Raw genomic sequence first — 25031 nt, forward strand, 5'->3', positions numbered from 1 at the left:
AGTGTACAATATGGGAGTTGAACTGTGGCTTGAAGTCAGTATGGTTTTCCTGGCCATTGTTTACTGTGGCTGTATTTCCAATTATTTAATATTGGAGATAGACGTGTACAATAATGACACCACTTCAAATACTGTGAAAAAAAAGCAATAGTTATTTACATGGGTGCATGACAGCTCACTATAACAACCTCATTCAGTTGACAGACATTCGATTATCCAGAGAAAATGGTATTTGCAGTAAATGCGCAGGGCTGTAGTAAACACTGCAGATGCAGCACTATGTGTTTCAACATAATGACAAAAAAGATTTAATGAAAGCATTTTTTTTAATTTGGCCTCGTGGTGAACATATAAGAGCTAGTTCTTGATAAAAGGAATCACCTATAACAGCCGTTCAGATGGTGAAGCCACTATAATGTACATTTCCACAGGACTTATTACAACACTGCAGCTAATTACTTCCAGTGTTTGTTTGTTTTTTGTTTTTTTTTGCTGTACCTCTGACTGATGTTAACCTAAAGTCAACACTTAAAACCTCCTGATATTTTCTCACATTAAAGCTGATCTATTCTATCTTTTAAAGCAAAAATTCTGGACAGTGATGTGTTTCATTCATGGTAGCTTAACATTGTTTGGGTAAAAAGTTTAAGTGACATTCTGTAAATGCAAAAAAGTAAAGAAAATTCTCTTTGTATTTGTGACCTCAGCAGGCAAAAAAAAAAAAACAAACAAAAAAAAAAAAACAGCCATAGGTTACTGGACAAAAAAGTTCCGCTTTCCCACCAGAACTGTAATAACACAACCACCAGTGCACCACTTCACACTCTTCTTCCCAAGCAGGGCTTTGACCAAAGCCATGAAATTACCAAACAGTCCCAAGTACAAAATGGACTTGCACCTGCCTGTGCCTCTGCCAGATTTGCACTGGCATGAAAATAGAGCCCTGAGTATCAAAGTGCCCCTAAGCAAGGCATCTGGCCCATAACTAAACTACAAGTTTGGTCTGAAGGCTGTGGTTGCACTGGGCAGCTCCTGGGTCTGGATACATGTCAACGTGATTTTGCTGAGTCGGATGCCTTTGGAGAATAACAGTGAAAGTGAAGGCAGACAAAGATAAACAGTGTGTTCCTTCCATGTGTATTGAACCTATTGTAGAAACTAATCAGCAGTCAGTGTGAACATCACTGATGTTTTGGGAGCAGGCTAAAGACACAATATTGTCATATGATAAGCTTGTAAGATGATGAAAGTTGGCAAAAATGTGATCAACTATTTGCCTGTCTACACATCCAGCAGACATGGAGCATTTGGTGCCACGTTTCAGGCGACCTGACAAAAGTTAGTCCAATAGTCACTTTCCTTTTAGCTCTGTTTTGGTCTCCTGAGAAGACTGTTTTTCTCTTCTGCTGCTAAAGGCTTCACTACATTCACCAGTGTTTTGCTGACTGTATCTTTCTACTGTTTGGTTCTGACCAGCCAGGGAACAGCTGATTTATTGGAGCTGAAATGTTTTGGTGAAAACAGCAGTCCGTTGTGTTTAGAAATAAGAGCGGGGAAATGACAGGTCAGGACGGGTCATAAAACCTAAACATTTAGCTAAAGGACACCAATGCTGCGTTCTAAACATATCAGATTTGTTGGAGTTGTTAGTTTTCAAGTATTTATTAATTTTAAGCACAGTATTCTTATATTCAAGTGCAATATTCCTATGTCCTAATATTTTTTGTAGAGAAATATTCTGTATGCCCCCGTTGTTTGATTGTCTTAACTGTTTATTTCTTCTTTGTTTTCTGTTTGCACTGATCAGCTGTAGCAGCCCTTATTTCATGTGCTCTTGTACAATGACAATAAAGACTTTCTAATTACTATGACCCTTAAATAATGTACACGTTCATTTCCAAGTCATAATTATGACTGGGAAACTCTACTTCTTCTCTAACTTGACCCATAATTATAATATGGAAGTTCCTGAAAGCAAGTAAATATGGAGCCTTATCAGCCAAAACCATTGTTCAGTGTAATTAAACCCAAATTAGGTGTTTTTTAATCCTCACACAATCAACTCTGTAATCACAGAATGGTCTCAATCAATCACAATCACAAGTCGCTAACATGGGAATCTGTCCCAACTCTACCAGATGATGTGGTTTGTATTTCAGTAGTTTTTGTGAATAAGATACTAAATACAATTACTGCATGACACAATATATAATGACATGATTAGATTTTTGTAAAGAATAGGATTGACCTTGCAGTGAAAGTGATCCATTAAACACACTTCAGAATTTATAGCACAAGTAAGGACACTATACATCAGACTATAAATAGATAGGACACATATCATTATATCATCCATCCTGAATATGAATACATACATAAAGAGCCTTTCAAAGGACCTATCTGCTAAAAATAACTGCTCAAAGTATCTGAAGAGTGCCTGCTACAGTCTTTGAAGAAAAATTTGCCTTAAGCTGCTGCTCACTTTGTCAATTTTTGCTACCTAGAGCCTTCCCTGACCTGACTACGCTGCCCCCACTCCTCTACATGATTGCAGCACAGGTGGTGTTGTCGATAAGCCAAAGTCAGGTCTGGCTCCTCAGACAAATTATGCCTTAGTGGTTTGAAGAAAAAAAAAAAGCGTCAGGCAGTGAGGGAGCCTGCTGGCACGTTAACTGGCCAAGTGGCTGCAACCTTACAGAAAAGCAATGATGGGACAAAATGGTGATTTATTTATTCACAGTGTGCCACTTTATTCATGACATAAGCAGGAGATATGGCGTGACAATGATGGAACCAGTCCAGCAGCAACCAGGAGTGTGGTAAAGCAATGATACACACTGTGTGCAGTGTGGTAAAAGCAACTGTTTAGCGAATTTAGCAGGATCAGGGGAAAAGGCTTATGTTGTAAAAGCTCTTGCTGACGAGATGAGAATTGAATTTGACATTGGTTGAGTCAACTCTCCATTTTTTTCTGCATTTATTCCCCCTGATTGATTTATAATATTCTTTCTTAACACTCTAATCTCTCAACTCCTGCTGTACAATGAAAAGTGAGCGTACTTTGATGTTTGTGACTGGGGCAGAGCTACAGTGCAGCAGTGCTGCAGCAGTCAAGCACTGCAAAATGAGACCAGCTCATGGCTGTGTCTCATTATTCAGCCTGACTATCAGTGAATCATCTGATTCAAGGCTGTAAAAGCCAATCTAAGGGCAACCAGATTATCTTAGCTATAACAATAATAATAATAGTACAGGCCACAAGTGTTTGATTGTCAAGCAATGTATGGGAAGTGCAGTGCAGAAACACGGCAGCAATGAGACATATGCACTTTCCAGTGATAATGGTGTCAGATATACCACTGAAAATTCACAGTAACAGCCAACAGTAGATTCACATTTTCTCTTATTAATATGCACTAACATCTGGAGGCACTGGATTGTTGCAGAGGTGTTGTGACAAGCAGAGCCACTGGAGCAACTAACTCCCCGTTTCTGCTGAATTACCACAAAGCCAGGCATCACAGGGAATACAACCCACAGTCACACCCAAGATCAGTGGAAGAAATAAGCCGAAATAAGGCGATTTATTAAACACACAGGATTTAAAAACCTAAAATAATTCCTGACAACAGCATAAATAGAGGAATCAGAGCATTCAAGCTGAGATCAAAGCGCGCCGACAACAATGCAGTCTATAGCTTATCGTTGCTTGTGATCCACGTCTCCTGAGCCAAAGCACCTGTGTGTACATTTCCCAGAAAAACAGCCTCTGGTGGTGATCATTACCTCTCCTCTGGAGTAGCAGGGTGGATCGTTAGCCAGCTTCAAGGAAACATCACGCTGTTAGCTCTCTGTATCTTGGGTCACACTACTGTTTGCTTTTATTCTTTTGTTTAAGTCTAATCTGCTCTCCTCCAGACATTTATCAACTTCCAGCTGTCAGTTTAATTTTTTTCTCCTTCTCTTTTTGTTTTATACCTTGTTTAGATGATAGAGCTGTAAAGTCACGACTGTGTTACTGTGCTGTACAAAGTGGGCATATGTTTTAAACACCTGCTTTTTTCAACTTTTGTCTGAATCCATACAGCAGTATGTTGCCCCTGATGAGCGCTGCCCAGAGGAACACTGGGTAATGTATGGAGGTTGTGCTTTGTGACAATTACCATAATTACAATACAAATGGGAGAAAACCTGAGCTGCCCTGCTCTGGTGAGCTTTAATCCCTTGTGGTTCAACTTGCTCAGCATTAAATGAAAACCTTTAACAGTGAAACTCTTCTCCACAGAGACAGGTAGGGAGCCACCTGTGTACACTGTGGTTTTCACGATCCACATAAGTTTGATACTGAATAAACATGCATTTTAGACTTGTGACCAGGGTTCGAATTACGAGGGGGCGTCTGACCCCCTCTCACTAAGACTTGCCCCCCCCCCCCCCTAAGAGGGGAAACAATAGTTTGCTGCGGGGAAGGTTAAACATTTAGATATCCTTCTTACCTGTAATTGTAAATATTATAATATATTTCCCACATTCATGCAGAAAAGATTCATGTCATAAGATCTCAGATGGTACATGGTACAGTCCCTGAAGTGGACTGTACCATTTCTCACCTTGAAGTTAGTTTAACGTCTCACTCCCATCAGTAGCTCTCATCCCCACTCAGCTCCGTGAGTTGCGCAGACACTTGCTGGTAAATGTAAAGTAACGTAAGTTTCTGGATTAGAATGTGTCATGTATCTAAGGATAAACAATAATGTTAGCGAGTTTCTAACTTCAACTTTTTGCCTTTAGTTACAGTTTAGCTAACGAATGTTAGCTAGCTGATAACGGACCCATTTCCAATTAGGACTGGCATTTCATTACTAATATAATAACTGAGCAAGATTAAAATCCATGTGTGCTGAAGGCTACGTAGTTGTATTAGCAGTGGTGGAAAGTACATTTACTCGATGTAGAGTACTTAATTAGCCTTAAGTGGCACACCTAAAAGTTTAGACAGTCTCATGAGTTGATGTCTCTGCACTAACACACACACACACACACACACACTCAATTGGTTACTCAATATGTTACATTATATTGCGCAATAGGAGGAAAGATGCAGCAGTACAGAACACCACATGTCTGGTTCTGTCTGTAGCATTCACTTGTCCCTGGTGCATCTGTGTTTTAAAGTATTCATGTCCCTCCTTGCTCCTTTCTAACAGACACATATACTGACATGCTGCCAGTTTCTAGCAGCTTCTACGTTCTGTCCTTGAACACTGAGTTTCTTTTGAAATAAGACAAGACTCTCCTGCATTTTTCCCAGAGATAATTAAAAAACTTGAGAAACAAACTTGTTGCACATAAAGCTCACACCACCAGAGTTTTTGATGAATTATGTAATATACAAGGTAGTTAAAGAAATCATAACACCATTTAGAAATGCTCTGAACAGTGTATTTTTTTTTATTATAGATGGAAATGAAGTAGAAAACCAGATTTCACTAAACTGGAAAATGGAGGCTTTTTCGGATTTATGTAGTTTTTTTTGTTTCAGTTAAAGATTTTAACTTTGATCCTTTGGTTGGTATAAGAGCTAGAGTTAGAGCACATCTGTATAAAATAATTGCTACTAATCATTACTGAAATAGATTAGTTTTCTGCAGTAATTAAAGAGAAATTAAGCTGATAATGGATTGGTATGCTGTTGTGTCCTTTCCTTGTAGCAGTGTGAGTTAGCTCAATGAGTAAGCCGTCATATCATGAATGTGAACAAGCCCTGCTCTAACTACAGTATCAGATCCATGGAGCGCCTGATAATAAGTGCGATCCACCTGCGGGAATCTATTCTCATTACTTCATACAGCACGGTGAACGTGCCCCATACATTATTCATGCTGTCTGCAATATCTTATTGACCTCTGCCAAGGACATTTGGACAGGCATTCATCTTAACAAAATTGGTCAATCACAGCCTCCAAATTGGACATATGCAAAATGCAGAGGTGGCATACCACGTTGAATAATGTGACTCTGTGGTGCACACCACTGTGAGAGTGAAATGTATGCACAGAGAAGCCTAATGATACCTGCCTGCTGCTAATATAGCCTGAGACTGATAGCCTGAGCACTGCTTGGACCTTTGACCTCTTCACATTTGAATGCCACGGTGCAGGCATTTATTTTCTTTTCTCATCTGTTGATTTGAATAAATTCAATATTATAAAACATACATCTGTGGTGATTGTCCTGCAGTGTATATGTGGGTGTTTTACATAGACAGTCACTGTCATTAAACTGCAGATTTTTGTTATTGACACTGTTAATGATATTGTTATTACTGATACTGCTAATTAGGTTAAGAGTGTTGTCAGTGATGTTGCTTTTCCTGCGGCTGAAGATGCTTCCTCTGTCTCTGTTGCTAATGAAGAAGGTTGCATGTGTGCACAGCTCGGAGGAGGCATCTGACTGAAGTTCATTTCACCACCAAACACTAGAACTGAAAGTGGAAATGGAGTTAACGTTGAATGCAGTTTGTTTTTAAATCACATTTCACATTTCCCAGTACATGCCATGATTCTGCAGCTTATAGAACAATTCCTCCGAGAGGCGTGCACTACCTCTGAAGAAGAAAGAAGTGGTCATTTATGTGTGGAATCAGTCTGATAGTAAAACTTGACAGACATTTTGTTCTGACTTGATTATGTAGCATTTTCTTTTTATTATTACCTTTATTGTTATTTCTATTTGAATGACTGAAAAGATGTGGGAGTACCATCTGTGGGGACCATTTCAGCATGCTTTGTAGCTGGTCTGAGGAGGATGATTTGGTGATAGTGCTTGCATAGCTTTTTAAAAATATTTTTCCAAACTGCCGAAAAGCCGAACCATGATATATAACTGGAAGAAAATGCAATGTAATGCAGTTGTATTATTGTATAATTGCATTTGAGTATGAAACTATAGCTACGACAGTTGCAGGGTGGTATTACTGAGCTTTAAAGAAGGTGTGTTTATGTCATCATATGTCTTAGTATGTATTTGGTAGAAACTTGCCAAAATTCCCAAGAATTACCTAGATCTGAACTCCTGGCATTTAATCATACAAAACACGTACCGTCTCTTTGAATATTCAGGGGGAACTCTGTTTACAGGTCTCGGGGATTACTACTGCATATGTGAAAAAATATTATATAAAGCCTTTTAGTGGCTTCAGAGGGAGCTGCACATCGGTCATGAGTGAAATGTTAATTTCATGGAGAACCCTTTCCATTTTGTTGGTGTTGCTGAAGAAACTTATATGGATTCAGTTGATATAATGCCCTCAGTAGACTGCTGTTGTTTTCAGTGTTGTTGTTGAGGCTGTTTAAGTTGATGATGTATATATGAGTGTAACAGTGTCACTGCCTATGCTGTTTGTGTGTTTTCTCCAGATCATGGTGTGTCTTTACCACAGCCGGACAGTCTGGTTGTTGTTGTTATCATTGTTGATTCTGTTGTTTCTTTCTTGTGTTTCAAGGCGTCTGGATGGTGTGGTGTTCGACTGTGGTTGTGATATCCGCTGGATCCAGCTATGGCAACAGAGAGGAGAGGCTGGGCTCCACACACAGCAGCTGTACTGCAGGAACGGAGCCTCCAAAATGCGACTTCACAACATGTACATCCACAATTGTGGTAAGAGGAGGAGGAGGAGGTGGACGAGGAGGATGTGATCTGCATTTAAAAAAGAGGGAAGGAAGAAAGGCGGAAGAAACAGCAGAGGGTGGGAGGGATGGGGTAGAGACGAAGAGAGCGAAGGAGAGGGAAAAAAGTGAAAGGTGAAGCAGGGAATGGCTGAAGGAAGGAGATGGGAGGAGCAGAAGGGAGAAGGAAAGAGTTAAAGGTGAAATAGAGGGAAGAAAAGAGGAACCGGGAGAGGAGTTGAGGCGGAAAGAGGAGGAGGTGTGAAAGAGTTCAGCGGGTGAATCTGATGTGAGGAGCTGTGTGTTAATTCTGACAGAGGCTGTAGACTGCAGTATTATCTCCTGTTGGTGACTCATCCCTGTGACATATAATGTGTGTGTGTGTGTTTGCGGGGTGTGTGGGTATCTTTGGATGTGTGTCCCACTGCTTCCTTTGTACTAATTTTATTGCAGTAATGAAAAGTGATTAATTGATTTAGTGTGGAAATATGTAGACACAAGCAGTGACAGACGTGTATTAACATGAACATACACTGTTTGTGTGTGTGTGTGTGTGTGTGTGTTTGTATTTGTATGTGTGTGGTTTTAGACTTACCAGAGATCAGTGTGAGCCACAGCAGTGTGTTGGTGATGGAGGGCGACAATGTGACAGTGAGCTGCAATGGATCTGGATCACCACTTCCTGAAGTGGACTGGACTGTCAGCGGCCTGCACTCGATCAACACACACCTGGTCAGACACACACACACACGCACACACACACACACACACACACACACACACACACACACACACTAACCCTAACCCCAATCAAAATCAAAATCTCATTTGAACCCTAAAATGTTGCCAAGTTACCTAAACCATCTTGGTTCATTAGCCTACATTAGCCCCTTTGAGTCAGCTTTAATGAACAATTTCTATTAAAGAGACTTTATCATTTCATAATGTCAAGTTTTAGTGTTCGAATGACAAATTCTAATTTTAATGTTTTAATGTCAAATAAAATGCAACAGTCAGAATTGTTTTTTATTTCTCACAGTATCTCAAAATTTGTATTGTTTATCTTTTAGTGTGCTAACGTAACATAATGAATCTCAATCTCAATTAACCGCAAATTCTCATCAAAAATCATAATTATATCAACATTCATTCATTATGCCTCAGAGTAAACAAGCCATTTATATCTGAAAATGTGTTCACATATGGGCTTCACAATAAAACTCTTGGTTATGATCCAGATAACGGTCAATAGAGTCAACAGACTCATTCATCGACATGAGCTGTGAATTTACTGCATTTTTGAAGGTTTGGGCTTTTTGACTTGTTGCTATGACAACAGCTCCAGATAAATCTTAAGCTAACTTTAAAGAACGGAATAAATCAACACCTGTTAAATCACACAATCAAACAGCAGCTTGAGTGGCTGAGTGGCTTTGCTGCATAGGTTACCATGGTGACCTGCCCCTGTTCAAAATAGGCCAGTTTTGTGAGAGTGAGAGGCACGGGTTGAGCCCACAGTGAGCCAGCTAACACATTAATCTCACTCCCCGAGTCCGACCTCAGGGACGTCACAGCAATAACAAGAGCTGAGATAAACAGCAAGAAGAGGAGAATAGTAGTTCCTGAAATTGCCATGTGGCTGCGTTTGGCATCTGTGTCTTTAATGCTTGCAGTGACTTTACAGATGAAAGTCACCTCAGCCTCAGGCTTGATGGTTTCGGGTAGATGGATACTGAATTGCACTGAGATGAGTGAAGTGTTGGGGAGCCTGGCCAACTCGGGCAAAGAGAAAACATAAGCATTGTGTTCGGCTACGCAAAGGTGTTAAGCTGTGAATCAGTTAGTCTAATCAGTGCCAGAATTTACAATATATCACTCTTTACATTATTGCAGCAATTCTTGCCCTATAGTAGTAGGGCCAGACTAAGTCACTGAAGTAATTAATTCCTATTGGTAGTGTGTCCTCCCTCGCTTTATTCTGTTTCTTTCCACAGGAATCTAAAAGAAATAATAATTAACTTAAGTTTGAATTAGGTAATTAAAGATTGAAACCCTTTAATATAATTGCATGTGCTGCACAGTATATCTTTCACATACCTAAACATCTCTCTTTCTCTTTCCTTTTTTGCATTCTCGCTCCATAGTCTAATGTGTACTGGCCCAATATCCACTCTATCAACCTGACTCTTTTCAACATCAGCCGAGATGACAACAACTTCCAGCTGACGTGCATCGCGGAGAACGTGGTGGGGATGACCAATTCCTCCATCCAGCTCAACGTACAGTGTGAGTGAAATGTCTGGGGAAACTCTGGCCAGTCACCGTGGAGGTGAGGGGAGGGCTACGTTCAGACCAATAGTGGACACATTCAGTCACAACCAGAGACAAACATTTCCAATTTAACACTAGAGGCTCTCCTTGATTGCCTGCTTCTGCCTTGTGTACAGTGTTGCTTACATTTGCTTATTAATAAAAAAAATAATATATGCTCACAAAATGAGAAAAACTGTAATGTTTTAAGTATTGGAGGTCATATTAATGCCGCCCGTGTTATGTGACGGTGAGTCTGTTGACATAAAATATTTACTTATCCTGACTGATTTGCTTAATGAATCTCCTAATTAGCAAAGCTGTTTGTGTTTAATATCATAAAGGTTAATATCACCAGACTACAATGACAAATATTAAAAAAAATAAAATTATAATTTGACAGCATAGTTGAACATTAGACTTTGTATACCTGCTCTGGTTAATGCTACATTTCAAAGTAGGTGTATTTAAATAGATCACCCTAACATGGTCATTAGAATATTTTTGAATGTAAAATGACTGTGACATTTTATAACCTCAATATTATACACTGTTACCTTTAAAGCCAGGGTTGCAACAGAGCAGACTTTATTAACACACAGGCTATGTGAGGCTGTATGAAGGCAGGGGGTGATTATTTCAGCTAAACGGCAACCTCAGCATGCATGAACAGGTCATTAGCTTAGGAAATAAACCAAAGCACTGGACAGATTTAAATTTTGAATTGATGACGGTGCAAGGTTATTACAGTTTGAGGGGGACACGAATGTCAGAATCAAATTGTCAGTTGGCAGGTTTCAAGACACTTCACTAAATGCCAAAAATGTTAACCTCAGGGTGATGCTACAGGAAAAGTCAGGATATTTCAGTCTGGACCAACATGGTGCTAACATCCTGCTACTGCTAGTCTTTCATGTTTAGTCAAGAATAAGTATGGGATAAGAAAGGGTGAGCCCAGGGTGAATGTAGTGTATTCTGTTAATTAACAGTTATGTGTGTTGTTTATGTGTATTAGGTCCTATTTGCTGACTCTTTGTGGATGCTCTGAATTCATTTTAATGCTTAAATAGTGAAATGATGTTGCTCTGTTGTTGAAGCTGTTAATTAGTGAGCCCTTTTGGTGAAGTGATTGCTTCGAATGAAATCTTGTGGCCGACCACTGAGCTAGTGGCTTATCCAGACGAGAGGCCATCAATTCAACTGGGGTCTACCGTGGTTTAGTTAAATCTGGCATAGTTTGTCGCAGACCTCAAGGTAGGTGTCTCCATTAAATAACTATTAGACCCAAAGAAAGCACAATTTTATTTCTGGCCTTAAATTTCAGTGCTGAAGTGATGTTTGCACAGTTGACAGCTCCATTGTCAGTCATCTGCCAGTCTATTACTTTGTGAGGCATATATCAATGTCGTAATGCCACTGTACCTTTTTGGTCAGAGCCAAGACAAGCTGGCCCGTCTGGGTTTAAAGACAGATCTGCTGTCTGTGAATTTGACTGACCGCAGTGAAGAGCTAACGCCCGCCAGGGGTAATGATGCATTATAGTCTGTGCCAACTGTAAGAATTATACCCTTAAAGCCTTTATTTACTCTAGTAAACACATTTGCAAGAAAGGTAGAAATGTAATGCAGGTCTGATTTCAATATAATGAGGAAACATTAACACTGAATTAATGTACACGATCTGCACTGTTAATATATTCCACGTTTCCAGTGCTATCTTGAAGCACAAGATGAGATGTGTTGACTTTTTAACCAAAATCACGATCTTGGTCTATGACTTTGAAGCTGTTAGCATTCATATTTTTATTTTAACAATGCATCAAATGACTGCATGTAATGTGGAAGGAGCAGCTCATAGTGATGAACCCGTTGGTAAATTGTCACCCAATTCTGCACTTCCACTTAGTTATACAGAGGGTTTTAATGTCTTTCAGCTCATTGTTTTGGTTTTTGGCCCACAGCTTTACTGTTGCTGTTCACTCTTATCACGTTGTTTCCGGACCAGCTCTGAAAAACTGACCAGCAGCAAACAGGTGACAGACGAAATTAGCGACTAGCTTTCAGCAGCTGAAGAGACGGCATTACGCAAGATAAGGATTGCTGAAGATTAAGATCTGATTAAATGGAGATATTCTTCCTTGATGTTTTTTGGTTCTACTTTATAATGCTAAAGTCCTGTAGCATGATTCCTATCAGTGAGAACATGAGTGGTTGCCACTGAGTTTAACTGGAAACAATCAGGCGGATAGTAAAAAACAAATAAAGAAAAGAGTGTTGTAGAAAATACTTATCATATATATATATTATATAGTTATATGAAGTCAAGAACACTTTCTTTTGCATTCATGCTTTCGTGCAACTTTGATGGACTCATCCTGGAGACTGAAATATATCTTTTATTAATGATACTGACAGTCTAAGAGAATAATTTACAGCAGGAGAAAAAATCTCCTTTATCAAGCATAGCAGCCAAATTATGCAGGTACATTTAGAATGCAATGAGGTGTTGCACAGTTACAAACCAAGTAAAACTGATGCAGCCAATTAGCAAGAATATACCCTGCAGCCCACATCAAAGCTCAGCCTTGATCGTAAAGAGAAAAAGGAAAAAAATATATAACCCCCGGCAATGATAAAGCAATGATTTGGTAACCATCAGAATGTTCCTCTAAGTATCCAGACCATGAATTACAGTATCAGCTCTTACATAACTTTACCCAGTAGATTGGCCCAGGGCAGATTTGGGACAGACTGTATTCAAAGCCAATATTTATCAAAGGTAGCTGACATTTTTCTCTTTGTAGCAAGCTTGCTGTTGTAGAGCACAATCTACCGTGGCTGTTTGCAATGCATCACGCTACAGGACAGGGAAGATTTGTCACCGATTCAAACACTCCCTACTGGAGCAGAGCTGCTGAGGACCATGCCTGAATGACAGATTGACTTTGCAAAATCTAGTCTTCAGGGCTCCCTCCTCACGGACACTCTATGGATGTACATCTCCAGGCATTTTTTTTCTGTGTACACTCTCTGCTGGTGCTGCAAATTGACTTATTAATTTTTCACCACATGCTCTGATGGTAATTACATTTCCTCCCCTGTGCAGCCTATTGTCTCTGGAAATGTCATAAAATAGCTTAAACTGCTGCTCTGATTAGGGAGTAATCTGATTGACAGCAAAATTACCAGCCGTCAAGTAACATTCTCTGCATTCAAAGATGAGTTCCCTATTTTAGCAAAACTGTAATTAGCCACAATGCAAATTCTGCAGACCCATTGTTCTGCTGCTGTCTAGAACAAAAGCAGCTCTACAGCATTGTGGACTCATATAAGTTACCATGGTTTTTCCATTACTCCTATAGGCAAAGTGTAGCTCTCTATTAAGAACATGGGACCAACACCTTGGTTAGAAGTTCTTTTACCCCGAGTAGCTCTGAGCAAGGCGGTAACTTTAATTATGACTAATTAATGGGGAAATTAGGTGATTGAATCCCTCCTGAGACCCTGGATATAAGTGTGCTGCTTCATACAGGTTAAAGTCTTAATCACAAAGTGGTTCAGCCAGAGGGAATATGTGGCAATGCATGTCTCATGAAACAGTTGCCTCCCCTGTCACCACCAGCCATGATGGCCTATCTGTAGCCTGGCTGGAACATGGCATTTGAAATATGCCACCAGTGTTACCACTAGATAACATTGCACAACTAGACATGTATTCAGTGTTCTCACTGATCAAAGGCATGTAGTTATCAAAGCTTGTCATCTGTATGAGCTCCACGAGGACACCATGTTGTTATAGACCAGTATAGAGCGCTGTAATGACTTGCATTGTATTGACTGAGTCTGGGCTGACAGCCTTGCTGAGGGGAAAATGGATCAGTCCCTAACTGTCCATCAACGAGAGAATTTTTGTTTTTCCTCTCTTTTTTCTCTCTGTCTGTCTTTAGGCTGCACAGCTATATACCGCCCTCACTTCTTCCTCCCTCCTCTCTCTGTCCTTTCTCTTTCCTCCTGCGCTCAAATTCACAGCTCTGCACACGCCCCCACAGCAACATGTTCACACACACACATCTCTTAGCCTTTAGTTCAGTTGAATGACTTTATTGTCACTATTGTCTGGCAGAAACAATATCAGCAAAGCAATTTATGAAATGACAGCTTTTTAAAACACCAATAAATAGTTTATTCATGTCCTCACTGGATGATTATTTGGTTTGAAAAGATGAGCATCCATTCGTACACAATTGATGACAGGTATATGTAACTGACGGTAACTTTTCTTATCACTTTATCTGACAGTCATTTTAAATTGCTCAATCATAGTTTATTACTGTCTGTTAATGATGAAACACAATTTCACCATTTACAATGACGGCTCTGTGGTGTCCAAGTGAATCTAAAGTGTTTATACCAAATCTAAACAAGTGAATAGCCAGTTGTCATGGCAAGGGGGAAACACAGTAATCATTTAAATATGAGACTGATTGTGCACATTTTCAGACAGTGTCTCTGGATGGTGATCATAATGTGGCCCTTGGTTGTTCACGTGACAGATGTAGATGTGTTAAGAATGAGAAAAGGCCTTGAGAGACAGGTTCATGCCCCGTTAAATGTCTCACCTCCAAACAACTGGCCACAAAGTGTGAAGTGGGTGTAAATGTCAGGTTGTTGTTTACAGAAATTGTAAAGAACAATTCAATTCTGATGTCAGGAAGGTGAAGGAGAAAGTGGCTTTACAATCACTGTTTGAGCAGCAGTGACAAACCACCCTGACTGATTACCAACTGGGCAAAGTGGGCAAAGAGGGAAACTACCCTGAGATCACGGACCCCCCATGGGCTCGAAAAGTTCCAAGTTTAATGTCAACAGGTAATATGATTTAATGAACTGCTTATTGGCTCAGGATTTTGCACGGTCCAGTATAAGCTAAGACAGACCCTGCATTATAACCACATCTTTGGCCTTTCTTGTAAAGACCATTTTTAGCAATGCTTCTGGTGTGTTGGTGGGTTGGTCCATCATCTTAGCCTGAGCCACAAAATCTCTACAACTATGAAATGATTTGGCATTAAACTTTCTTATCCAGTGCAATATCTACACATCTACTAGATGGGTTGAAAGCAAATTCTGTACAGACATGGTCACGGTCGTCAGAGGTTGAGTCCTACCGACGTCAGTGATCAACTGACTCTTCATTTACTGCAACCATGAGGTTCACACTTGTGAAATATCTCAACAAATATTGGATAAATTGTCATGAAGTTTGCTTCAGGCCTCTTCAGGATGAATTATAACAATGTCAGCTTTTCATATTAGCACCATCATCAGGTCAAACTTTTAACTTGTCCAATACTTCGGTTTTTGCAGGTGTTTGGACCAAATATTAACATTCCCCTCTGCCTCAGCTAAAACGCTAAACAAAGATGACAAAGATGTTAAACATTAAAAGTAACAAAGTCACCATTAGCATGTAACAAGCACAGCCTCATAGAGCTGCTAACATGGCTGTATTGTGCTCTCATTGTACATTTCTTATTCATATAAACTGTTTAATCAAAATTCCTCAAACAAACTGACATACAGAAAACCTGGGCCCAGACTGGGAGTACTGGTTGGATGTTTAGGCAAACAATCCATATAGCTTACTGTCTGTTGCTCTTACACTAATGGAACTTGGAGGTGAAAGGATACAAAGACAGTTCACAGATAATGGAGGGAAATAATGGCACCTAACAACAGATCTTAGGGCCTTAGGGCCTCCAAACAGATTAATCTGACCATGCAGATCCCTCATTCAGTGATTATAATCATCAAGTATTTTATATTTTTAATTAGTAAATGACTTAACCAACCCCAACCCTATTTCATGATTAAAATTCTAATCAGGGAACGTGTACTATTAAGTAGCACACTACATGACACTGCAGGTGGGGATTCATTGGGACAGCTGCAGGACTGTCTGAATGACCACACACATACAACCTTGATGTAGTTATATAAATAGGTTTGCTCATACATGCCTATAGAAAATGCAGGCCTCATTGAGACCCAGCAAGAGACAGAGTGATGGTGTACCATGAGTGTGTGTATGTGCTGTGGAGGTGAGTGGGCAGGTTTGGTATGTAGAACAGCCACAGAGAGAGACTCTGCCAGGTTATACTGTCTGCCAAATATTTCCTTTTGATGGTGTAGCTGCAAGAGTGACTCATTGCAAAGACAAATCAGCGGATGAATTGTTTATGAAATGTATCTGATGGTATTAAAGTGATAAATTGCCTCTCAGCTTGGCGGTGTTGTTGGATTCGGAGGTGTGTTGCTGTATGTCAGGGAAGAGAGGTTTTGTGCTTGTTTATGAAGAGGGGATTCCTCTGTCTATTTCAAGCAAGAGGAGCCCCTCTAACTGTTTGTTTTCCTCGCCTTCCCATGTACTGCTGCAATACGTAACACACAGTAAAAGGCTCATTGCCACGGCCAGACAAGAAACCAAACTCCTAAATGTAATCTTTCCCAGAACATATCACAACAGCTCAGTGTTTAGTCTGCTATGGCATTTTTTCTGAGGTTAGCAAAGGTTTTCATCAGCCCAAGGAATGTTCCAAGCACATAAAGGTCTTTGGAGGACCAGCATAAAAATCAGGCAAACAAAAGTTTTTAAAAAGATTTAAGAGGAAAGATGGCGGTCGCACTGATCTTTCTCTCGTGCTCTGAACACCTATAATGTTGCTGTGTCTTTTAAATGACATAGTTTCTTTCAATTCCTCACTACAGTCCCACCAGTCATCCTGAGACTGGCTGAGCCTGAGCAGCGCCTCCATACCTGCATCGAGTTCACGGTTCGGGGTTACCCCCATCCCAAGCTGCGTTGGTTCTACAAGCAGAAGGAGATTCTCCAGAATGACTACATCCGAACTGAGATGGACTTCTACCAGGACTATCTGGAGGGCTGTCTGACTTTTCAGAACCCCACACACATCAACAATGGAAACTACACTCTGGAGGCCAGCAACCCCCTAGGAACGGTCACCAAGACAGTGTATGGTCACTTCCTCATGGAGCCGGGCATCAACGATGAAGGTTAGTGGACCATTACTGCTTGGTAGTTATTCCCTAGTGATGCATAGTCTGCACCACTGATGTCCCCATAATCACAATAGAGGGTATACTTAAGGTCAAATGTCATTTCCATTAGGGTAAAAAGGGTCAAATGTCATTTATACAATGATAACTAACGCATTTTTACTGCCTGGACATCACATATTTCCACAAGAGGCCCACTTTAACCAGCTGGATATCTTGTTTTTGCTACCTGTTGTGTGAATTACAGGTTACGCTCTGTTGGGGGCTTTTAGTTCTTATTAAAATCTCACTTCACGGGTTGCAGGTTGTGGAGCTTATCCCCGTTGGCTGGATAGCAGCCAGGGTTCATCCACAGTTCAGTCAGGTAGATTGTTCGCCTGCAGTTCATCCTGAGTTCACAGGGAGAGGGAATAAACCCACAAAGGCTGGCAAATTTCTCCCTATGGTCAATATGCCAAGGTTAATACCTTGTGTCAATGTATTGACATAGTGTGACTTTCTCTGTCTTCTCTTTTCCAGACATAGTGGAACTAGGTGAGTGTTTCAATTTTCAAATTTAAACCTGCAAATTTTTTTTTTTTTTTTTACTTATGCTTTTTTTCCCTGCTTGTTGTTTGCACACACAGACAAACACATCACTTAATGGTGGACTATGAGTTTTCAGACAGTAACAATGGAGAAATGTGCTCACTTTGTGTTGCAGTTTATAAACAGCAGTCGTTACACATTTATTCCTCAAACACACTGGTCTAATATTTCTGTCCTTTTTTTTTGGGAGATTTGATGCTTCAGTGAAGCCCTGCTTTATCTTCCAACATTTACACAGACTCTCTTGTGAGGCATCCGGTATGACCACAGTCAGGAACTCTACTTGAACGGGTAAAAAACTCGAGAGAGGACGACCCCGATGAAGGCCACATGTGGAAATGTGTTAGTCTGACAATAGAGTTTTTTTTGTTATACTACGAGCGTTGCACCTTTTCAGACTTCAGACTTTCTGACTGGAAGTAGGTGAAACTGTGCCAAAATTTCCTGCTCTGCCTCAGAGGAACATGAGCAGCCGATGCCTCAGCTGCTGTTACTATACCTGTTGATTATGATGGCAGACTTACCGCTCGAAATTCTTGGTAATTTTTGAAGCAATGAGTCCTTCATTTCAGACAAAAAGATGAAAGATAGACCAAAATAGGCTATCAATTTTGCCAGCTGAAATGACAGCAGATTTTATCAGCTGTAGCTAACAAGGTAATATTAGCTAATTATTCGAGGTAGTGGTGTGTCCATGAGTTGATTAAAAATGTCGTCTCCAGCTGACTTTTTAATGTTTCAAGCCGGCTCATTTGAAAAATAAGAGCTATGTAAAAGGGGTCTTTGATATACACTTAATGGTATTACATGAAATATAGTTTGAAAGCATGATGGTGGAAAAAATGTAAGAATACAACTGTTATTTCTTTTGGCTTCTTAGCTTACATATTCAGACAAGACAGACAGAGGTTCTATGCTTTCCTGTTGGTATTTTTCAATATGATTCATTTTCAATGTAACAAGAGAAGAGGCTTTAGGATGAGGACTAACTTTTCTCAACTTCCCCCAAATCTAATAAAGGGGAACACAGAGCTGATCTGATATAATAGCACCCAGCACCAGCTCCCACACAGAGGGTAAATATTACACAGTGGATGTGTAAAGTCATGAACTCCTGAATGTAACGTGAAACCCCACAAAATAATACAGTAGGAAAATCTCCTTGGTCTTCGACATGATGCTGGGTTACTGCTGAGGCCATCCCAAGCCAGACAGAGTTGCCGTGCTTTGTTGCTTAACTATGATTGCTACTGAGGGAGGGGTTTAGGGTCAAGTTTCTGTCGTTCTTTCATGCCCTCTTTTTTCCAAAGAAATTTTTTTGATTTTAGTGACTTTATTTGCTAGCAGACAGCAAAACAAGGGGGTGAGAAAGAGAGGGGGGTACAACATGCAACGAAGGTCCCTGGCTGGAATCAGGAACACAGCAGTCATGGGGCGTGATCCTTAACATACAGATGCAGATTGTTCTCATTCTGTTTCATGGGAATTGTATCAGCATCTCAGGTTGCATAGGTATGCTGCTTCTCTAACCGCTAACTAACCACTCTCAGTGTAAACAAGCTAGTTTCCCACCCCGTTACTTGGTGATGTGTGAATGTTTGTGAAGTGGTAAGTGCTGTCATCTTGTGGGAACGATGCTTTTGCCCACTCTCACACTGCATTGTAAATCTCCTGTGTGTGATGTGTGGCTTGGCCTCAGGCTGTTGTGGCAGACTCACTGTTGACAGCTTAAACAAAGTGGGCCGGTCTGATCTTTGACCATCATCAGAGTCTTCTTCCATCTCCATATAAGGCCATTCTTTCTAATCAGCCATGGATTATAAAGCTGGGATAGAGACGGATGGATACCGACTGCATGGCGAGCTGCATTAGGCGGGCGACGACTTTATGTTGCCACACTTACACATGCACTTTTACACACTCGCGCAGTTTCTGGGAGCGAGGCAGGTGAAGGAGAGGTGTTAAGGTGATGAGAGTGTGAAACATTATAGTGTGAGGGAGTCCGGCAGTAAAAGGGAGACTGACGGGTTGACTGATAACTAATGCTGCTGAGGAGAGAGGAGGGCAGAGGGAGGAGAGAAGAGAGGGATGGAGGCTGGAAGGAGGGACAGAGAGATGGTACTTGGGGCACACACACATACTCACTGAGCAATGCACTTTAGTGTACTGTGTGTGCCTGAGCCAGTGGCAGCCAGTCTACCATGTGGCCATTAATTTGCCCACAATTAGTCTCTGATGTCCTGGCTGGAGGCCTCAGAGTGGAGTTTCCCTGACACCAGTTCATTTCATTTCATGGCCCTCTCTCTGTCCTCTTCTCCTTAAACTCATCACACCTCTGCTCTTTGCCAAACCCTCTTGTTTGCAGAGATGTGACATGTATTTTAATATCAGGTAATTAGTTAGAATGGAGTTTTAGACATTAACACGACTGCTGGTGACTGGTGTAGAGTTCTTCTACCTGACCTGAGTCCAGCAGGCTACAGTTCTGTCTGAAAATTTGTGTGAGATTTTTTAGATAAAGATGTCAAGTTTGATTTGGTTCAATGCATTTTTCAGCTGATTTAATTTTACCTAATTTAGCATTTGGTGCTCTGGGCTGTATGAGCTTCTTCTCTGTTTTTCTGATTGTGTTTAGCTCTAAAACAGCTTGTTTTCATTATTCTGTTTTGTGCTGTGTGTGTGCGTGTACAAGCACGAGCATGCCTTTGTGCAATTATGCTAAAATTTCACATTGTCTTTTCTGTCACATACATCTGAGGCTTGAGTCTGGCTAAAACTCTGGATGGCAAATTTCAGGCTGTCTAGGAACCTTGTGATAGGTGTCAGACTTGAGTGCATTCAAGGTTGTGCAGGCTCCTAACCGAAAGCCTTTTATCAGCCTCTAAACATAAAAATGCACAGTTCATCAACATTGTTAAGGCACAGAACAGGGGGAAGTACTTCCTCCTGTTTAAACCACTTTGAGAGGTTTAACATTTACTCCATACTCAGAAAAACATGAGTGTCAAATACTCATATTTTCAAGAGTTCATATGAGAGGAGAGACACACAAATGAGGAAAGCACGAAATAATATTTTCAAATAGTAATGAGACCGATCACAAAACATTAATGAAGCCATTTTGCTTTGCAGGGATACTGAAAACTGTGCTTTCAATTATATACACTACAGAGCACATCAGGTCACCTTATTCTAGCCTTTTAAACTGTGCATTAATCCGTGTAAGTGTTACACTCATTCTGCATAAACAGGTTCATACTATAATAGATTGAAAAAATAGCTTATTCTAGTGTACCCACCTTTAAAGCCTTTAAAAATTCTCCATTGCACAGTGTATGACAGTAGACTGTAATAAGAAATTTTTTCTATAAAAAAAGTATGAAACATTCTCAGATTATTCTGTTATTACTGAAATTGCATGTGAACGTAAACCACGATCATTAAAGGTTTACTCTTACTCACAGCAACTGATGCCCATTTTGTGTTTTTATGTTGCAGTTCCTTCGACGCCGTCGGATGGCGAATCAGGCCGACCAGATGAAGACACATTCGGGGTGAGTTTTCTCCCTAATGATGTTGATGAAACAGATGCTAAAGATGTTGCCCCTGGACTCAGCAGAGAGCCTCTGTGTGTTTCAACGCTAATCTGAGCTGCTTTTTATTTGTCAAAGCCCCTTGTAGGGATTTGTGCTGTCTGTTGACATGCAGCGCTGAGGCACAAAGACTACAACACACCAAACAATGTTAAAGTCTTTTTTTCAAGTTTGTATGTTTGGACACTAATAAAGTTGATGATGGTAACACATTCCTGCAGTGGGTGTTTAGAAATATTGTGTAATATGCAGCTTCTGTGCAGTTTTTTAAAACCAGTGCTGAGTTAGACAGAGATGCGAACACTACTGCGGTTTTTAATGGGCTATTTTAATGGTAGACACTTTGACATGTCATAACAGGTCAAGCACAGGTGTAATTAATAACATTAATAATGGCTGCAGTCACTCAGGTGTGGCAGTTGCAGTTCACTGATTATATGCATGGTCCATCAGAGGCATGGCTCACAGGGATACCTAAATGGAACTCAGCCATCATTAGTGATATTAATTACACCCGTGCTTTTCCTGCTCCATGTTGACAGTAGCACCGGTTGTGCAGGTGAAGCCACATTCAATATTTAAAGACTCACGTCACTGTAATGTGCTGTGGCTGAACCTTTCTATTTGATTGACAGTTCACAAAGCCCCGCCCACCTCAATTAAAGTTACTATGCCCGTCAAGCTGTCTGTTCTTGCCATGCAGTGTAGGGTCACGGTGGCAGATACAAACCACTCAACGCTCTGAAGCAAACACAAGCAGACTTTAGCAGCTATAGCTAGCTAGCTAGCCCCTCAAGCTAACATAATCTCCCTGAATTGGTTGAGGCCACTGTTTCTGGCTGTGCTTCTTGTGTTTACAGATGGATCGTTTTGAAATGAGAATTTTGCGAAAGAGGGTGTTAATATGCACTCTGTGGATACATACATGACATTATGCTAAAAGACTGAGGCTAAAGCTGCAAAAAGTAAGCGTCCTCACTATTTCATGATCTCTGTGAAAGCCATGCACCTAAAGCAAGAGTATTGTTTTAATATTGCAGTTTTTCTATTTTTGCATTGCAAGAGAAAATACTTTTAGGATAAGGAAGAATGTGTTTGGCAGACATAACACCATCTCTGGAAAAGTTACAGGGGTTCTGAAGTGTGACCTCACCAAATCCAGTAAAGAACAGGAGAAAGCTGCCAATGTTACTGTAAAGTCTGATAGCATCCAGGGCCAGCTACCGTACCAGGGAGAAATGCTACACAACGTATGTGCTAGTTGTAAAACTCAGAAACTAAAGTACTTGGTTAAGGAAATGCTCTTTATTCTCAGAAGCAGTGCTCTATCACTACTGTAGGTAGCAAATTAGTTAGCTATACATGCTAACAACTGCAGCATTAGAACAGATAAACACACCAAAAATTTATACCTTACACATTGGCTCTTATGTTTCTGGTTTTAGAAAAAAAAGAAAAAAAATAGAAATCTGAAGCTTAACAGGCTCGCTGTGCCTATAGGCAATTTTATAGCAGACATTCTGACTCGTCATAGCAGGAAAATACATTTCATTAATGATGCCTCACTTCCATCAAGTGTCCCAGTAAGCCAGGACAGTGAAGCATCCACAATAACATAACCCTTGAACTAGGTCACCTAAATGTAACACAATGTGAGAATTGGTGGTATTGCTGCACAGTCAAAGTTGGAATGAACAGCTGTTTACTTACCAGCTCAGAAGAAGAGGTTGTAAGTTCAGCAACAAATTTGATTACTTTACTTACCAAGAGCTGTCCCCAGCAGTGGAAGGAACACCAATGCTGACTCTTGTTTTGCATCTATTTCTATTACATATTTTCTTCTACTGAAGTTAGCATGCTACCCAGCTTGCCCCGTCCTGGCTGGGTGTCCAGTTTGCCCCAAAGATGTAATGCTTCTCAGAGTGTGTAATATAACCTTTTGTATAGTTAACGCAGCTCTTGGCAAGTGACCACCACTACCAACCACTTCCAGCAAGAAACCACATTCAGCAGCAGAGAAACTACAGCCCCTTTAATGTTATCGTTTATGCCTGGGCTGTTCAAAATATCTCCTGTGAAAAATATAGCTCTGTATGGTTGCTGTGTGATCTTTCTTTTCTGATTTTATCTTTTTTTTAATTTGATTAGTTACTTATTGGATTATTAAACGTGACATTAAACATGAGAAGATTAAATCTTGTAGGTGATGATGAGTAGTCAGCTGTGCTGCATAAATTGTGAATAAAAAGCAGCTGTCAGTATCTGTATTACTTACAGTATTAGATCAGAAATAAGTGGCTGAAATGATGACAATAAGATGGACCTTTCAGATGCAGCAGCTTTTCAAAGTCAGATCATACACAAGACTTTAAAGTAGTACTTTTTTCCAAACTGCACTGAGAGTAAATCTGGCTGTAGATGAGGATTACCTTCAAATTACATTCTGTCAGATAGAATACATCACAGCCAGACAGCTGTTTAACTATTTTCCAGACTGCTGTAATCTATAAGAAAGCAGTAGACACAATCTAGTGGATTAAAGTCTGATTCGCAGTATTTAAGATGATAAAAAATCTGGGAAAGATTATGATGTGAACACACTCCTTTGATCGCTGTCTGAGTCTGACACAACATCTCGTTTCTCCCAGGTTTCCATCGCTGTTGGTTTGGCGGGCTTCGCTTGCGTCCTCCTCCTCGTCCTTTTCGTTCTCATCAACAAATATGGACGGCGCTCCAAATTCGGTATGAAAGGTAAGACTACACAGATAATCTGATGAGCAGATAGGAAGACAGACAGCTTTGTTTTTTTGCCTTTCTGCCAGTTGCGTCATTGTGCAGAATCCATCCCCCCAGTTAATCTCTCTTCAAAACCTTTGTTCACTAGAAAATGTACGCATGCAGCTACTCGCGAAGTACTACTTTTTACTGCATTCTTACTGAACCACTACTCCACTTTAATCATATTCTCAAGAGTTTTGTTTCCCTGTTCTTTCTCCCATATGCTGCATGTAGCTGAGTCTTGCCAAAGGCCATACATTTGCAATCACTCATACACATGCACATATATAGACAACTAGATCAATACTCGAGGACAGCGTGCATGCAAACAAGGTCTATGCACTGCACATACACCTCATATATTTGTCTGCTGTGTGGAGCGATTGCAGAGGGGATCCTGAATTAATTAGTGGACTCGGCACTGTCGATCATGCTGAGGAATTCAATAGGATTAATATGGCTTTTGTGCATGCTGAGCTTTCATTTTGGGTCAGCTCCAGGTTTTGCTTATCTCTGTTGCGTTGGCGTGGTGGAAGAGGAAAACGCTGTTGTAGCACTGATCTAGGAACAGAGAGCTGAGGAAAGAGGGGAGGACAGTGAGTGGCCCACTTCCTGTGGTTCAGGTTCAAGTGTTTGATGCGGGTGGCAGGCAGACACAAGACATACATCCTCTGCTTGTTTCTGTCAATACCTAGCATATTTTAACATAGCATGTCACCGTGACCCATCACCTCAGACCATGTTCTTCATTTCATACTGTAAGCGTGGTATAAAGTAGCATTAGCTGCTGCCACCTCTTAATTAGCTGCTTTGCAGGATTAGACTTTGTTACTTACCTCAGTGAAGAATTTTTATTTAGGGGTTGGCAATTAGCCTATTGCATTGGCCTAACACAGGCTCTAATCAACAGTGAGTCTTATAGCTAATGAGGCTTTACCGACATGTTTGTGATGTCATGTCAAGTCATATGAAGTTAAGGTATGCAAACAAGCAATTTCAACACAAAAAAACAGAAGTTA

The 25031-nt window shown here is 40.5% G+C and overlaps 1 protein-coding gene across 3 annotated transcripts in view; it reads left to right on the forward strand.

Annotated features, from left to right (window-relative positions):
- Nucleotides 1–25031, forward strand: part of ntrk3b (neurotrophic tyrosine kinase, receptor, type 3b) — a 178088-nt gene that overhangs the window by 75079 nt on the left and 77978 nt on the right. The window contains exons 5-11 of one of the 3 annotated variants that reach the window (XM_071489377.1): nucleotides 7505–7659; nucleotides 8257–8399; nucleotides 9812–9953; nucleotides 16745–17050; nucleotides 17573–17587; nucleotides 21140–21195; nucleotides 23883–23976. In XM_071489377.1, coding sequence (XP_071345478.1) covers nucleotides 7505–7659; nucleotides 8257–8399; nucleotides 9812–9953; nucleotides 16745–17050; nucleotides 17573–17587; nucleotides 21140–21195; nucleotides 23883–23976 — 911 coding nt within the window. Of the gene's footprint in view, nucleotides 1–7504; nucleotides 7660–8256; nucleotides 8400–9811; nucleotides 9954–16744; nucleotides 17051–17572; nucleotides 17588–21139; nucleotides 21196–23882; nucleotides 23986–25031 lie in introns of all 3 variants that reach the window. The other 2 variants (XM_071489376.1, XM_071489378.1) reach the window with 2 other exon arrangements.

Source organism: Trachinotus anak, unplaced genomic scaffold (assembly GCF_046630095.1).
Source record: "Trachinotus anak isolate AG129_WGS33_773 ecotype Australia unplaced genomic scaffold, CSIRO_AGI_Tana_v1 ptg000011l, whole genome shotgun sequence".
NCBI lineage: Eukaryota > Metazoa > Chordata > Actinopteri > Carangiformes > Carangidae > Trachinotus > Trachinotus anak.